General features: G+C 41.4%; 1 protein-coding gene across 1 annotated transcript in view; it reads left to right on the top strand.

The window, feature by feature from the left end:
- The window catches only part of LOC126235189 (glypican-6), a 69,491-nt gene that overhangs the window by 36,951 nt on the left and 14,422 nt on the right, over window positions 1–18,118 (top strand). The window contains exons 4-8 of the mRNA XM_049943919.1: window positions 292–448; window positions 737–902; window positions 6,494–6,624; window positions 6,855–7,031; window positions 9,947–10,062. Coding sequence (XP_049799876.1) covers window positions 292–448; window positions 737–902; window positions 6,494–6,624; window positions 6,855–7,031; window positions 9,947–10,062 — 747 coding nt within the window. The remainder of the gene's footprint in view (window positions 1–291; window positions 449–736; window positions 903–6,493; window positions 6,625–6,854; window positions 7,032–9,946; window positions 10,063–18,118) is intronic.

Below are 18,118 nucleotides of genomic sequence, written 5' to 3' on the forward strand. Positions count from 1 at the left end.
TAGTGGTCAATGCCTGCTTCTCTGTTGAATGTGGATATCACGCAATTGAAGATAATGGGTGGATTCTCTAATTTTTTCTGACTGTATTTGTTCTTTTTTTCTTTGTCTTTTGCTGAGAGACAAACATGGTGCTTCAGAACACCGATTTATTCTTTGGATAAATGTCTGTATTTCTTCTTTCTTTTAGCACAAAAATAAATAAGAAATTCTATCCTCACACCATTGACTGCGTGTTTTGAAATCAGAAACGTTGCATATGTACTAACAGTCGATTACCTTCCATATCACTAGGTACCTGCGATGCGTCAGCGAGCACATGGAAGAGCTGAAGCCATTCGGTGACGTCCCTCACAAGCTGTCTATACAATTAAAGCGCTCCTTTGTTGCTACACGTACATTTGCCCAAGCGCTTAGTGTAGCGAGTGATGTTGTCAACAACATGGTTATGGTGAGGACCACTTTTAAATACTATGCAGATACTTAAGGAAAATGTGGCTTACAATGGTAAGCACGGGTTAACTATGATTTTCGCTATTTTACATCCAAAATTAGAAACTTAATCGTTGTCAAAATATGTCTTTCCTTAGTGTTGTGATAACATATTTTGATATGACAAACGGGATAGTTTGAAAACATTTTATGGGTGTTACTGGTCTGTGTTGATTGTTAAGGTACATACTGTGATTCCGACGTACTTTCTTTAGATTTATGTATTTCTTTGTTGTTGTTGTTATAGATTGCCCCGAGCCAAGACTGTATCCGTGCTCTCACAAAAATGACAGGTTGCCCAGCTTGTCAGGGGCTGCCAGAACTGAAAGCGTGCAATAATTATTGTATAAATGTTATGAAAGGCTGCTTGGCATATCATTCGGAACTGGAAACCGATTGGAACACTTTTGTTGGTAAGATGTGACACATAATAAGTAAATAGCAGTAGAAGTGACTCGCAGTATAAACATTCCGCGGTACAGTGGTGTTGATTGTAAGGCATTGTGTTAATTCATTGTTTCTGATTATATAGTTACTCCTTGTTTTGTCTCGTTGCAAACCGCATACTTACGTGTAATTAGTTTATATGTGGAAATAAATCTTTTCACGAGTTAACCACTGGTGCCGTGATCACGCATAACAGTAGTTCTGCGCCGGCTTCGACGTTCGGCACCATGTCAAAACTACGACTGTTACTTCCGCGCCAGCCGCGTCGGTTTTTCATTCAGCACGAAGATGAATTCCTCGCCAGTGCCTGCCGTGCCAACCTCAAGTAATGGAGTTATCAGCAAAACTACGATCAAACCATCACCTTTTTGGCAACATAACCCCCTTGCTTTGGTTTGCGCAACTAGAGAGCCAATTCATCTTAGCACAGATTACGGCAGATGAAACGAAATATAGTTACGTGGTAGATGCGTTAACGGAGAAGTCCAGGGCATTCTCGTTACGCTCCCGGAAAGCGAACGATATGCTGCTATAAAGAATGCATTGATTATGCGATTGTCCCATTCTGAAGCTAAACTTATGGGTTACGCTGTATAGTTGATTGATTGTTTGGGAGGGTGAGGGGGGATTATGGGACTAAACGGCGAGGTTTTAAGTCCCACGCAGTATAAGGCTATCCCGACCCGGCTGCGTAGAGGATTTTAACGGTATGTCCCGGAGATTTGAACGCATTAGCGCGAACAGCAGATCGGATAGCGGAAATGTATCAGGCGACAAGCGTCGTGACGATGACTATTGCACAGGATAACACGAACTCGGCGACTATATCGTCACTATAGTCTCAGCCAGCTGAGCTTACAAGTGACCGTGCTACAAAAAGCACACAAAAGGAGTCTAAATCGTTCGCCAGCGACACAGAAGATACGAGATTGGTACCACAGAAAATTTGGTAAAGACGCACAGAAGTGTATGCCACCGTGTAAAGCGAATTGTGATGCCGATAAAGCAGCAGCTACAAGCACGTCCACCGGCAACACACACACCATTTGTTTGCTACTGACGACAACAGTGGAGCGGTAATTTCAGTGTACCTCGCGACCAAGTTACCATGTCACAGCCGCGACGATTCTTGCGTGTGTGCTGCAAATGATACAAAGATTATGTCGTACGGACACGTCACTGTACTACTCAACCTCGGACTTCGTCGCACCTTTGAGTGGCGGTTTACTGTGGCTAATGTATCAGACCCCTCACTAGGAGCACTGGCGTTGCACAATATAGCACAGTACCTACATGTGACGCAACAGTGAACATGGCTGCACAAGGTAAAGTAACCCAACTGCTACCACGCCAGTCAGTGGTCTCCGAGGACACGGAATATACTAAAAACCTAAACTCCACCCGAACAGGCCATGAAGTCCCAACGGTACTGACCAGCTGTCGTGTCATCCTCAGCCCACAGGCGTAACTGGATGAGGATATGGAAGGGCATGTGGTCAGCAAACTGCTCTCGGGGCCATATGTCAGTTTAAGAGACTGGAGCTGCTACTCTTCAATCAGGTAGCTCCTCAGTATGCCTGACAAGGGCTGAATGCACCCGCCTGCCAACAGTGCTCGGCAGACCCGATGGTCACCCATCCAAGTGCTTAACTTAAGTTATCTGACAGGAACCAGTGTTGCCACTACGGCGAGGCTTTTAGGTTACACGAAATATATGCGACTACTAAAAAATTTCACAGAGATCACGAGGCAGTCAGTAACGTTTGCATCTGTCACACACTTGACGTTTCATCATATCCCCACCACCCAAGGTCTGCTAACTTATGCACACCCTTGACGATATTTCTCCTAATAAATTACAAATTATCAAACAAGAGCTTTGTAGCATGTTAGGTCAAGGTATCTGCTGCTCTTCAAGTAGCAGCTGGGTAGCGCCCCCCCCCCCCCCCCCCTTTTCATGTGGTACCCAAAAAGATGAATGACTGGCACCCCTGTGGTGATTACCGGCAGTTAAATGCGAGAACCATTCCGGACAGATATCCTGTGCCACATATAGAGGATTCTCTGCTGGGGTACAAGGCAAAACAATTTTTTCAACAATACATTTGGTCAGAGCATACTACCAAATTTTGGTCCAGAAGACACTCCCAAGACAGCTGTCACCAGTCACCACGCCGTTTGGTTTATTCGAGTTCACACAAATGCCATTCACTCTCTGTAATCCAGCCCAGACATTTCAGCGGTTTGTGGGTGAGATAACATGTGATCTAGAATTTTGTTACTTATTTACAGATGATGTGCTCATTATGTCTGCATCTGAAAAGTAATATATGCAGCATTTGACACGAAGTTGTTTGAATGTTAGCACACACAAGGACTAATAGTGAACCTATCAAAATGTATTTTTGGTGTCAAGGAATCCAGTTTCTTGGCTACACAATGGATGCATGTGGCATCCGACCATACCCATGAAGCCACAGCCGGTTACAATTCAGCAGTTGCGGTGGTATACCGCCTATCAGAAGTTTTGGTCACATCACGCATTGATAATAGTACGAGGGAAAAGAGAGAGAGAGAGAGAGAGAGAGAGAGAGAGAGAGAGAGAGAGAGAGAGCATTCTTTGGAAGGCCACAATTTCAGTATCTTTACGAACCACAAACCACTAACTTATGTCTTCAAAGTGAAGCCAAATAAGGTATTTCCAAGACAACTGAGGCATATTGACTACATTGGCCAATTTGTAACCAACATCATGTATGTGCAAGACAAACTTAATGTATCTGCTGACGCACTCTCTCGGATTGAAGCAATTGACATAATCGAGCATACATCACTGCACATTGAGGCCATAGCTGCCGCTATTGATTCTGATGCCATGGCATGGGTGCAACAAGACGATGAGAAGCTGCATACATTGCTTGTGCAACAATCAGGTTTCCAACTATGAAGGGTGACAATATCGGGCACAAACACTTAGGCTGTTTGTTCTGCAGCAGTTTTGAGCTCAGACAATCACTTCAATACACTGTCTAACACATCCTTGAGTCTGAGGAACCACAAATCAGACTAAACAGGGTTTCTTCTAGCCCAGCATGAACGTCAGCTGTAAACTGTATGTCTGACAATGTATGGCCTGTCAAAATACAAAATCACACGACGGGTAAAATGTGCTTTCATGGCTGGAAATTTCACAATTAATAAAATTTGTGAGCTGTTATGCTATGGTCGAATGGATTTCAACTTAAAATCCAATGTTTAATCCCTGTCTGCTGAGGATATTTTCAAGAGGGACCATAGCTTCTCTGAATGTTGGATTGTGAATCAAAATTCAGAGAAGCTTCAATCCCCCTTGAAAATGCACTCTGCAGATGGGGTCAAAACCTTGGTTTTTAAGTTGAAATCCATTTGACCATGACATAATAGCCCAGAATGTTTTATTAATTATGAATAATCACAAGACGTGTCAAGGCACCACTAGGTACATTTATACTGCCTGACCAGTAATTTGAACCCATCCATGTAGATATTGTGGGCCCACTATCAATTTCCAAAGGCTGCACTTACTGCCTTAAAATTGTGAGCAGATATTAGAGATGGCCAGAAGCATTACCTGTGGCAGACATCACTGTGGAGACTGTCAAAAACGTTTTTCAGAGGATTGTCTGCATATTTTGGTATATCATTGAGAATAATGACAGATCATGGATGTCAATTTGAGGCATACCTCTTTAAAGCCCTTCCCACATTGTTAGATGTCAAGTAAATAAGGACTATCACTTATCATCCTGCAGCGAAAGGTATGGCGGAACACATACACTGAAAATTGTAATTGGCTCTTAGATGCCACTCAACAGACAAGTGGATAGAAACTCTACAGATTGTTTTAGAAGGATTAGAAACAGTTTTCAAGTGTAACCTCCAAGCTACAATGGCAGAGTTAGTATATGGCCAATTATTATGTCTTCCTGGAGAGTTCATCCAAGATTTGGGAGTTGAAATCACCACAGCATCAGTCTTCGCTATCAAGTTGAGATCCCACCTACATTAGTTTCACTCAAGTACAGCCTCAGGACAAACTGGATGCCACACATTTGTCTTTGGAGATGTAGCCACTTGTTCACATGTGCTATTATGTAATGACACAGTCTGAGACTGCTGCAACCCCCACATGAACGTCCAGTAATTAGTTGAGGTGACAATAATTTCAAGATAAAGATCTGTGGCATACCTATCATGGTTGCGCTTGACCATATCAGATCGGTATTTCAAGATCCATAGCCAACAGAAAAAGAACTGGCATTGAGAAACATGAAGAAGGGAGAGACAGCAACTAAAGGTCCTCCCGCATGTCGAGCAGCAGAGGAGCCTCGACGAACATCGGATGCTGCCACAAGAAAACATCAGCAGGTGCTACCACCAGCTAGAACAACACACCAACCCCAAAGAGAAGCCCCTGGGCTTCAAGAAAAGCTGTGATCATGCAATCTGGATGGCATTTCAAATTTGAAAGACGTATCACTGATGCTGGGGAGGGGTAAAGACTCAGTATAGTGACTCCCTCTGTATACATTCCATGGCACAGTGGTGTAGATTGTTCGAGAGTTCCATGGGTTCATGATGCAGTGTGTTTATTAATTGCTTTTGATTATATAGTTATTCCTTGTTTTGTCTAGTTGACACTGAATGTCATGCAAACCATATACTTCTGTGTAATTAATTTGTGCGTGGAAATTAATCTGTTCGTTGGTTAACCACATGTTTGTCATGATCAACAGGTAAACTGAACAATGGTTGTTATAACATTTAATGTGAGTATTATGTAAGCAATATTGTTTATTTATGAGCCTTTTTCTGAAAATTTAACAAAATTTGACATTATTTTTATCATCTGGAGATGTCTGCTAAAATAGTGAAAATGTTTCTTTTATTTTCAGACACAGTCAAAGTTATCTTTACAGGTAGCAGGGTTCAACCATTTCGACTGTCCATCTTAGGATCCAGTTGCTGTACCAAGGTGACAATGCATGGTTGTATACAGGAGCTGGATCTCAGGATGACTGTTTGAGCTGGTCAAAACTGGTCATCTCTAAAGATAATTGTCAGTCTGCCGGAAAATAAATGAAATATTTAAAAGAGTTTGTGAATAGTAGTAACGTCTGTCATATTAACTAATGTACTTCAACTTTAATAGTATTTTCCACCTGCTGGTTCGGCACAGGCTAATATCTTTTCACAACTGTTTTCCTGACTACATATTTTTGTCTAGTGTCTTTTAGTTGAGAGTTAATGTCCAGAATATAGCCTGTAAATTCATTTCGAGTGGTGTAATCTGTTTAATAGTTCATTCATTCAAATTAAAGAATATATCACTGTAAACAGTAGTTATAAATATTAGTGTGGTCAAAGGACGTAGAAAAATCTTGAATCTGTGTTATTGTGTTTGATTGGCTTAATGCAAATACTGCCTTGTGTTTTAACACTTAAATTTTATTTTTAATTGAACCTAGTGTTCAGCAGGCTTCTCCTTCATTACTAACATATTTCCACCATTTCACAGATATTATGGACAAGGTAGCTGAGAGGCTGTTGGGACCATTCAACATTGAGATGGTAGTGGAGCCTATAGACATAAAAATTTCGGAAGCTATCATGAATTTCCAGGAAAATGGGCATGAAATATCACAAAGGGTAATTTCATAATTGGATTTTTAAAGTTTTTTGTTTGTTCCTGAAGCAGTAGTGTTCTAAAAAGTGATCAGTACTTGTTAACGTATTTCGCCTGATGAAAATATCTTCCCCTGAAGCTGACTGTTTCATTTTAATGTCATCTTATTAATGGCCATTGGAAAGATCACACCTTAATGTAATTTTTTTCCTCCATTATGTTGCAGTTAAAAAAATGTTCTCTTCATTTTTAGGTATTCAGTGGTTGTGGAAAACCATTACTGGGAAGACGAAGGAGGCGTGATGCTTCTGAACTTAGTTTTGATACTTTCAACATGGGTGCAGACAGTGATAACTTGGATGACAATGATGATGATGGTGGAAGTGGTAGTGCAAAATTGACAAAACTTATCAAAGATATCAAGTCAAGGGTGGGTAGTGGCAAAACAAATTGCCTGAATCTTTGTGCATTCATTCAAAAGCCTAGAATGTCTACAGTTTCTTACTAATCAATCATTAAATCTAAGAATTTCATAAAATGTTTTAACATGTATGTTTAAAATGTTGCAGTTTCATGAAGTAATGCAATAAAGAATTTAATTAGATTCATGCTGCAACATATAGGCCTTTCTGGAGTTACTTTTCCCTTTATTACATTGTATGAGAGAAATTCACAAATATTATATTTCTTATGAGAATAAATTTTTTCATGTTGCACAAAAATAATTTCTGAAATTTAAAAAATGGAAAACAGAACTAAAGTATTCATTTCTTGATGTTGGGTTGCATGAAGCTTAATTTTGGTTAATGGATTGTTGTGTATAGTGACTACAAAACTGTCGGCAGACTTAGCATTATCAGCAGGTAATTTTCTTTAGAATTGCTGTACTATGGGAAATGACATACAATCCTAAGGAATAAAATACAATTTTCAGTAATTTTGTCAGTTACAAAATTTATAGTGGTGAAATGTGTAAACAAAGTCTACAGAACAGTGCAGGAAAAACTTCATTTGTGATACTCAATGGGTGAACTGTCCACAACTAAAATAACAAACTGTTTCAATAAAAGAACAGTGAGGAATTTCCAGGATGGCAAGGTGCAAAATGGTCAGCAACTAAGCAAAATTTCATCAGCAAACAAACTAATTAAAAGGACAACCGGACAGAAACGCACAGTAATCCAGCTTAGAAACTATTATACTTCTTGTGCTACCAATCGTACACTGAAGAGACAAAGAAACTGGCACACCTGCCTAATATCATGTACAGCCCCCAAGTACGCAAAAGTGCTGCAACACAACATGGCATGACTTGACTAATGTCTGAAGTAGTGCTAGAGAGAATTGACAATATGAATCCTGCAGGGCTGTCCATAAAACTGTATGAATACAAGGCAATGGAGATCTCTTCTGAATAGAATGTTGCAAGGCATCCCAGATACGCTCAGTAATGTTCATGTCTGGGGAGTTCGGTGGTCAGACGAAATGTTCAAACTCAGAAGAGTGTTCCTAGAGCCACTGCAGGAATTCTGGATGTGTGGGATGTCACATTGTCCTGCTGGTGTTACCCAAGTCCACTGGAATGCATAATGGACATGAATGGATGCAGGTTATTGGATAGGATGCTTATGTACATGTCACCAGTCAGTTGTATCTAGATGTATAAGGGGTCCCATATCACACCAACTGCACACGCGCCACATCATTACAGAGCCTCCACCAGCTTGAACAGTCTCCTGCTGACATGCAGGGTCTGTGGATTCATGAGGTTGTCTCCATACCCGTACACATCCATCCGCTTGATACAATCTGAAATGAGACTCGTCTGACCAGGCAACATGTTTCCAGTCTTAAACAGTCCAGAGTTGGTGTTGACGGGCCCAGGCAAGGTGTAAAGCTTTGTGTTGTGCTGTCATCAAGGGTACATGAGTGGGTCTTCGGCTCCAGAAGCCCATATTGACGATGTCTCATTGAATGGTTCACACACTGACACTTATTGATCGCCCAGCATTGAAATGTGCAGCAATTTGCAAAGGGGTTGCACTTTTGTCACATCAAACCATTTTCTTCAGTCATTGTTGGTCCTGTACTTGCAGGATATTTTTCCAGCTGCAGTGATGTTGGAGATTTGATGTTTTACTAGTTCCCTGATATTCATGGTACACTCATGAAATGGTTGTTGGGAAAATCTCCACTTCATTGCTACCTTGGAGATGCTGTGTCTCATCGGTCTTTGGCCAACAGTAAGACCCCATTCAGACTCACTTAAATCTTGATGACCTGCCATTGTAGCAGCAGTAACCAGCCTAACAAGTGCACCAGACACTTGTCGTCTCATATAGGCATTGCCAGCTGTAACGCCATGTTCTGCCTGTTTACATATCTGAATTTGAATACACATACCTGTACTAGTTTTTTTGGCACTTCAGTGTATATTGCTACATGATGACTTATGTATGATCTGAGCAATCATCTATCACAGCTTCAAATTTTCTCTGTCTCTCAATTTGTTTTGACCCCTTGGAATGGTCATATGATACTAACCTTAGTTTTGATGGCCTGTCTCTCACAAGTAGTTAACATCATTGCATGCAAATATACTTGTGAGCAAGTACAGCTTTATTTGTATCTAAACTACATCCAGACTTTGAAAATATTTTGAAGGCCTTTCCTCAATTAATGTTGAGTATACAATGTTGGAAGACATTCCTAGGCCCCTCAGTGAAAACTAATTTTGGGATTTTGTAAGTAAATTTTTTAACATCTAACAGTTGATACTGTTCGACTTTTGTGTAGCACTCTCAGTTGAGTTCAGATCTATAACCATTTTTGGTGCTCTCTCTGTATATGTTACATGTTGCCTTTTAATCAGTGTAAGCTTTTTCTTTCCTTTAGGAAGGAAAGAGTGCAAATAACTGTTCTATTTATTAATCAATGATATACTAATGTGTTACAGAGGAAAAATACACGAGATTATACTAGAATGTTGAAACTGTGTGTGAAGCTTTTTGTGTTTCATTATTTTGTTTTGGGTTAGTTTATCAATAACAAGATTATTTGGAGGTTTTCCAAGTCCAGTTGTTTTCTTTTTGGTGGAGGTAAATAACATTGGAAGAGAAAGTTAACATGAATATGTGTGTTCTCCTGTTACTAATGCTTCAAACATATTTTATTTTGGTAGATAACATTCTGACAGAAAGAAGATTAATTTTGGTTAAGTTATCACTGATGTGATTATCCTCACTACCAGAGTTTACATTATGTGTGTGCTTATGGTACTTCATTTTTTTGTGCAAAATAAAACATTTTCTATCATGAAATTTTTATTATTTATGTCTTTTTAAGGTACAAGATACAAAAATGTTCTGGTCACATTTACCATACCAAATATGCAACAATGATGCTGTAGCTGCTAGTCCTGCCAAGGAAGACAGCTGTTGGAATGGAGCAATGAAAGCCAGGTACATATTCTTTCATTTTCATAATATTTTGCAGATCATTAGTCCAGAGCAGTATCAGTACAAACAAATATAAATGTAAATAGTTGACTGAGGCTACAATCTAATAACAATGTATTAGAATCCAACACTTACTCACACTCAAATGGAGGAAATAGTACAGAGAGATCAGGAAACCATTGTCGCCACCAGAAAAGCCTGTATGTGTAAACAGTTATACATACTAGCTGAATACCCTGGCTTCACCTGATTATTTATGCACTTCACCTTTACATGCCTCTTCCCAACTTGTTCTCTATCCACTTGCCTCCTCACATACTTTACGTCTTCCACTTCACACCACCTCGCTCTTCCAGCTGCACTGTCATACCTGCATCATTTTCCGTAAGCCAACTATCCCTCTTCATCCTTCGTGTGCCAACATTTCCCTCTGCCCCCCCCCCTCCCTTTCCCACCCACTCCACTCACATCCACATCATCATCCTCCTCCTCCTCCTCCTCCTCCTCCTCCTCCTCCCTCTCCTCCTGCTGTCCATCACCTCCTCTATCCCTCTCGACCGACACTAAGCTGTGCTCATCCACACACGTGCACAGCTGTGCCAATTCACATGTGTAAAACAGGTTGATAAAGTGGGCAAATACTACTACAACACAATGCCTGTCGTGCAGGATAGCCTACACGTTGGGACTTCAAAACAATTTCTTGCCCCTGACATGTAGGCTGCCCTGCAGAGGACATTGATAAGGCATGGTGATGCTATCCCCAAAGAACACAACTGTTATGCAGTGCCACTTATAAAGGAGCAGCTGAAAAACAATTTTTTTTTGCCTATATCTCTGCTCTTGTCAGAGCTAGGAGGTTATGAACCTCACACTGCAGGGCACTGCATTGGATGACATTTGAAAACCTGAGCTTAGAAGTGAAATATAGGGTAATAAGCAACACAGAGATTACTGACAAAACATTGTGCAAGAGTTAGAGTGAAAAGTGCATTATTTGTGATAGAGTGGGGGTGGGGGAAAATAGACAGGTCAGAAAATAGGAGATACAGAAAGCTGAAAATGAATAAAGAAAGGAATAGTTACTGAGAATAAATGCTGAGACTGAGAAAACTAAACAAAATAGTTAATGTAAATTAAGGCCAGGTGGGTTGTGAGAAGCAAGAACATGTTACCTTGCCAGTTCCCACCTGAAAACTTGTGAGAAGCCAGTGTCTGGTGGAAGACTCCAAATAACATGTGTGGTGAAACAGTCACCAAGCTCACAACTGTAATGTCATTGAGCATGCTGTGCAACAGGGTACTGTGTGTTCCAATATATACCCTCTATATACATCCATTTGTATTAACTGGGAACTTGGTGGTAGTCATACCATTGTAGAAGACGATATAACAGTGTTGACATAAAAGTTGGTACATGATATGTGTCATTTCACAGGTGGCTTTGCCTTTGGTAATATACGAGGGCAGTTCAATAAGTAATGCAACACATTTTTTTTTTCTCGGCCAATTTTGGTTGAAAAAACCGGAAATTTCTTGTGGAATATTTTCAAACATTCCCGCTTCGTCTCGTATAGTTTCATTGACTTCCGACAGGTGGCAGCGCTGTACGGAGCTGTTAAAATGGCGTCTGTAACGGATGTGCGTTGCAAACAACGGGCAGTGATCGAGTTTCTTTTGGCAGAAAACCAGGGCATCTCAGATATTCATAGGCGCTTGCAGAATGTCTACGGTGATCTGGCAGTGGACAAAAGCACGGTGAGTCGTTGGGCAAAGCGTGTCTCGTCATCGCCGCAAGGTCAAGCAAGACTGTCTGATCTCCCGCGTGCGGGCCGGCCGTGCACAGCTCAGTGCTCAACTTGACATCTCTGTTGGTAGTGCTGTCACAATTGTTCACCAGTTGGGATATTCAAAGGTTTGTTCCTGCTGGGTCCCTCGTTGTCTAACCGAACACCATAAAGAGCAAAGGAGAACCATCTGTGCGGAATTGCTTGCTCGTCATGTGGCTGAGGGTGACAATTTCTTTTCAAAGATTGTTACAGGCGATGAAACATGGGTTCATCACTTCGAACCTGAAACAAAACGGCAATCAATGGAGTGGCGCCACACCCACTCCCCTACCAAGAAAAAGTTTGAAGCCATACCCTCAGCCGGTAAAGGCATGGTTACAGTCTTCTGGGACGCTGAAGGGGTTATTCTGTTCGATGTCCTTCCCCATGGTCAAACGATCAACTCTGAAGTGTATTGTGCTACTCTTCAGAAATTGTAGAAACGACTTCAGCGTGTTCGTAGGCACAAAAATCTGAATGAACTTCTCCTTCTTCATGACAACGCAAGACCTCACACAAGTCTTCGCACCCGAGAGGAGCTCACAAAACTTCAGTGGACTGTTCTTCCTCATGCACCCTACAGCCCCGATCTCGCACCGTCTGATTTCCATATGTTTGGCCCAATGAAGGACGCAATCCATGGGAGGCACTACGCGGATGATGAAGAAGTTATTAATGCAGTACGACGTTGGCTCCGACATCGACCAGTGGAATGGTACCGTGCAGGCATACAGGCCCTCATTTCAAGGTGGCGTAAGGCCGTAGCATTGAATGGAGATGACGTTGAAAAATAGTGTTGTGTAGCTAAAAGATTGGGGAATAACCTGGTGTATTTCAATGCTGAATAAAACAACCCCTGTTTCAGAAAAAAATGTGTTGCATTACTTATTGAACTGCCCTCGTATGTTTTGCCAGTTACGGGGCTGGTGTAGATGGTGGTAGGAGGGTACATAAGGCATGTCTTCCAGTGAGATGGTCACAGGGGTAGGAGACCTAGGGTAGCCAAATGGGTGCAGAAGGAGCATAGGATCCAACCAGGAGTTTGCAGAGATTGAGAGGGGAGGGTGGGGGGGGGGGGGGGGGACATAAAGCTATTCTAGGTGTGTTGAGCAAAAGTCATATAGAATGGACCTCATTTTAGGGCATGTTTTATGAACTAGCCATTTAATACATGCAAGACCAGGATAATACTGAATGATTTGAGGTGTAATCCTACCATGTTTTTTGGAGGATTGGATGTGGTGACTCGGGAAATCATCTTTTGAGCTAAGCTGATAGTCATTATGTTCAGTAAAGGCCGGGGTGAGAGTGGTAGTGTATTGCTGTACAGTGTCTGTGTCTGAATAAATATGTTTGCCTTGAATGCCATGGCTGCATAGAAGGAAACATTTCACATGGAAAGGATGGGATTTGTTAAAACGTAAGTACTGTTGTTTTGTTAGTAGGTTTAATGTGGACATAAGTTCATGGCTGACCCTCAATGAGGATGATGTCAGCATTGAGAAAAGTGGCATGGGATTCAAAAAAGAACCATGTTAAGTGTAACTGGGAGAATGTTTTCACTTCATCAGACTTCTCTCCTTCTACAAAATACTGCAGTTATCTTCCCCTCATGTTTCCTTGGATGGTTATCATTCACAAAGCCAACTTTAAATTGCAACAACTGGCCAGACTTCACCTTAAAAAGCTATCCTACCTTCTAATAAACTATCTCAGTAGCAGTGTTTCCCTCCCTGCCCCTCTCTAGCTCCCTAAACAGCCACATCATCAACCACCTTCCTCTCCTACAAATGGAGCTTGGCCAACCTTCTTAGCATCTCCATCATTCACCACTGCCTCCCAGAGCAATAACAACTTATTATCGCAATAACCAGCCACAACAATACTGTGTTCTCAACGTCTCATATAAGGGACTTTCCTCTCCTGAGTTAAATGTATTATTGAAGTTTCTCACTTCGAACTGTAAACCTGCATTTAATCACGCTCTTTTGGTCAAGGACCTACAGTCCTTTACACGTTGAGTGTCAACTAGAAATATCACTTTGCCACCCAAACCCAAAACCTTTCCAACAGAAAATCTGATATTGAACCCTGTTTTGAACAGTTCCACCCACAATCTCATCTTGATCCATCTCCACTACCTCAAGATCACCCTTTGCAGGCCTTCCAAGAATTCCTAACATCCAGCATCATTTCACAACCCTTTCTCATGTCCCTGTAACCTGACCCTAACATGTCCTATTCAGAACTCCAAGCTCTTTGTTCCATAAAAACTGATGACTCAATCATCATCCTCCCAGCGAACAGGGATCTACCACTGTTGAACTTGATGGATGGGAAACTCGGGCCTCTCACAAGGACTAACACCTTCATCCATAGAACTTCTTACCCTACCCAAATACCCAAACCATGCACTCCCACCTTTTACCTGCACCCTAAGATCCACAAACCTCATCACCCAGGCTATCATGTAGTTTCTAGCTTCAAAGCACCCACCAAATGTATATCTGCCTTAGCTGATCAAAACTTGCAACCTGTAGCACAAAACCTCCCCTCCTATATTAAAGACAACAACCATTTCCTAGATCATTTGAAATCTCTGCCTGTCCCACTCCCATTGCATACCTTGCTAATCACCACTGTCGCCAACTTTCTGTATACCAACATCCCCTGTGTACACGGTCTGTCTGCTACTGAACATTAACTCAATCAGCACCCAACTGAATCATAACCTATGATGATCTTCCTGCTCACCTAAACCACCTTTATACTTCCCATGAACTAAATTACCTTCGAGGGGCAGACATGCAAACAGATCAGGGGCATGGCCATGGGAACCAGGATGGCTCCTTCCTATGCCAACCTTTTGATGGGTCACCTGGAGGGGACTTTCCTGGGATCCATAAGTCTTCAACTCTTGGTTTGGTTTAGATGCATTGAGGACATCTTTCCCATATGTACTCACGGTGAGGCTGACCTGTTAAAATTTTGGAAATTTCTAAACACATCTCCCAGTTAAATTTCACACGGTCCTATTCTGAATCCCATGCCACTTTACTTGGCATTGACGTCATCCTCACCAAGAGTCAGCTACACACTTTTGTTGACATGAAACATACTAACAAGACAACAGTACTTACATATTAACAGTACTTAAATATTAACAGTTACCCATCCTTTTCATGTCAAACATTCCCTCTCATACAGCCTTGGCATTCAAGCAAACATACTTGTTCAGATTCAGACTCTATACAGCAATGCACCACCATTTTCACGTCAGCATTCACTGGACATAATTACCCCACCAAACTAGCTCAAAAGCAGGTTTCCCAAGTCATCACATCCAATCCTGCTACTGTTGGATCCTCAAAAAAAAACAAAATTAAGGTGTATACTTCTCATCACTCAGTATCATCCTGGCCTGGAATGCATGAATTGGCTACTTTGACAGGGCTATGAAATCCTAAAATCATGCACTAAAATGAGGTCCATTCCATCCAACACAATGCCCACCACCCCTATAACAGCTTTTCGTCTCTCTACCTTCCCCCTCCCCTCCCTACTCTCCTCTCCTCCCCAATCTCTGCAAACTCCTGGTCAGACCCTATGCTCCTCCTGCAACAATTTCCCTATTATAGGGCTCCCACCCATGAAACCATCCCCATTGTAAGACTTGCCTTATGCACCCTCCTACCAGTCCCATAACTGGTGAAATATATACTATCAAAGGGAAAGCCACATGTGAAATAACACATTCTATGCACCAGCTGTAATGTCAACATTGTTTGGCCTTCTGTATTGGTACAAATACCAGAAAGTTACTAGTTAGGATGAATGGCCTTAAGTGAAGAGTTTGTACTGGCCACACACAATATCCTGTCGCACAGCATGCTCGACAACATGACAGCTGTACCTTGATACCTGTCTAACTACACATGCTTTCTGTGTTCTTCTCCCAGACACCAGTTTCTCTGAATTCCACTGGTGGGAACTGACAATATAACATGTTTTTGATTCTCATCACCCAAATGATCTTAGTTTATAATAACTATTTTCTTTCATTTCCTCAGTCTCAACATTTCTTATAAGTAACTATTTCTTTCTTCAAATTATGATATGAATATAACAGAGGGAAACATTCCACATGGAAAAATATATCTAAAAAGAAAGATGATGAGACTTACCAAACAAAAGCGCTGGCAGGTCGATAGACACACAAACAAACACAAATATACACACAAAATTCAAGCTTTCGCAACAAACTGTTGCCTCATCAGGAAAGAGGGGAAGGAGAGGGAAAGACGAAAGGATGTGGGTTTTAAGGGAGAGGATAAGGAGTCATTCCAATCCCGGGAGCGGAAAGACTTACCTTAGGGGGAAAAAAGGACAGGTATACACTCGCACACACACCCATATCCATCCACACATACAGACACAAGCAGACATATTTCAGAATCAAAAACATGTTATATTGTCAGTTCCCACCAGTGGAATTCAGAGAAACTGGTGTCTGGGAGAAGAACACAGAAAGCATGTGTAGTTAGACAGGTATCAAGGTACAGCTGTCATGTTGTCGAGCATGCTGTGCGACAGGATATTGTGTGTGGCCAGTACAAACTCTTCACTTAAGGCCATTCATCCTAACTAGTAACTTTCTGGTATTTGTACCAATACAGAAGGCCAAACAATGTTGACATTACAGCTGGTGCATAGAATGTGTTATTTCACATGTGGCTTTCCCTTTGATAGTATATATTTCACCAGTTATGGGACTGGTAGGAGGGTGCATAAGGCAAGTCTTACAATGGGGATGGTTTCATGGGTGGGAGCCCTATAATAGGGAAGTTGTTGCTTGTGTCTGTATGTGTGGATGGATATGGGTGTGTGTGCGAGTGTATACCTGTCCTTTTTTCCCCCTAAGGTAAGTCTTTCCGCTCCCGGGATTGGAATGACTCCTTATCCTCTCCCTTAAAACCCACATCCTTTCGTCTTTCCCTCTCCTTCCCCTCTTTCCTGATGAGGCAACAGTTTGTTGCGAAAGCTTGAATTGTGTGTGTATATTTGTGTTTGTTTGTGTGTCTATCGACCTGCCAGTGCTTTTGTTTGGTAAGTCTCATCATCTTCCTTTTTAGATATATTTCTTTCTTCATTCCCTTTTGGTTTTCTATATCTCCTATTTTCTGCCTGTTTATCTTTCCCCCACTATCATCTCTGCCACAATAACGCCCTTAGCACTCTGCTCTTATTAACTCTTGCACAATGTTTTGTCAGTAATCTCTGTGTTGTTTATTGCACTATCTTCTACCTTTAATCTCTCAGGTTTTCAAATCTTAACCAGTGCAATGCCCAACAATCAGTCTCTTCTTCTCATCCCATCCAGGAAGCCTCTCCTAACTTTGGGTTTGGACAACTTTTCCATCATTCTCCTCGTTTCATAAACCTTGCCAGTCCTTTTCCTTCGCGTATCTTCCTTCCCCTTCAACACTTCTGCCAGAAGAAGGAGCCACTGACTCCAAAAGCTTGCACATTTCATTACCTTCGTGTGTGTTTTCTCCTGTCACTTCGTGAGTAGATTTTGTTACCTACCCAGTTACATAGCAGACTGTATTCGTGTATGGAAGAAAGAGCCACTGGTGCTGGAAGCTTGTTCATCCATTTACCTGTGTATGTGCTTTATCCTCCCACCACTTGGTGAGTATATTAAAACCACTTGAGAAATTAGAGTATGAAGGGGTCAGTTAATTAAAGGCAGAATCTGTTGGCAAAAGGAAATACCTCTTAGAAATGTTTCACAAAATATGATAGCATACAAAAAGTTGTGCTGTTAACTACAGGCTAAAGGGCAGCAAAATAATATACAAAATTTCGTAACTAAGAGGTAACTCGCCAAGAAAAGTTGTCCATTCACATAGCAGGGTAAGGAACGACATTTGCCTGAAGATAACAGTTGATCTGATATATAAATATGATTTCTGTGGATCTTTCTTGAAGTTGATAGAATAAATGAAAACTTCTCTCATTTTTATATTAGGTATAATGACAGTTACCTATGTAAGTTAGCTCTACTGCAAAAACTGATCTGAGTATGAAGCTATTGGGAAATGTAACATTTTTAGCAGAGACCGGAGTCCATTTTGTTCCTTGGCTACCTTTCTTGCAACAGGAGAAATGACGATTTATTATGGAGCCTTTCACAGCCACTCAGCTACTGTGAACATTTCATGGAGTTT

This window comes from Schistocerca nitens, chromosome 2, assembly GCF_023898315.1.
Source record: "Schistocerca nitens isolate TAMUIC-IGC-003100 chromosome 2, iqSchNite1.1, whole genome shotgun sequence".
Classification (NCBI taxonomy): Eukaryota; Metazoa; Arthropoda; class Insecta; order Orthoptera; family Acrididae; genus Schistocerca; species Schistocerca nitens.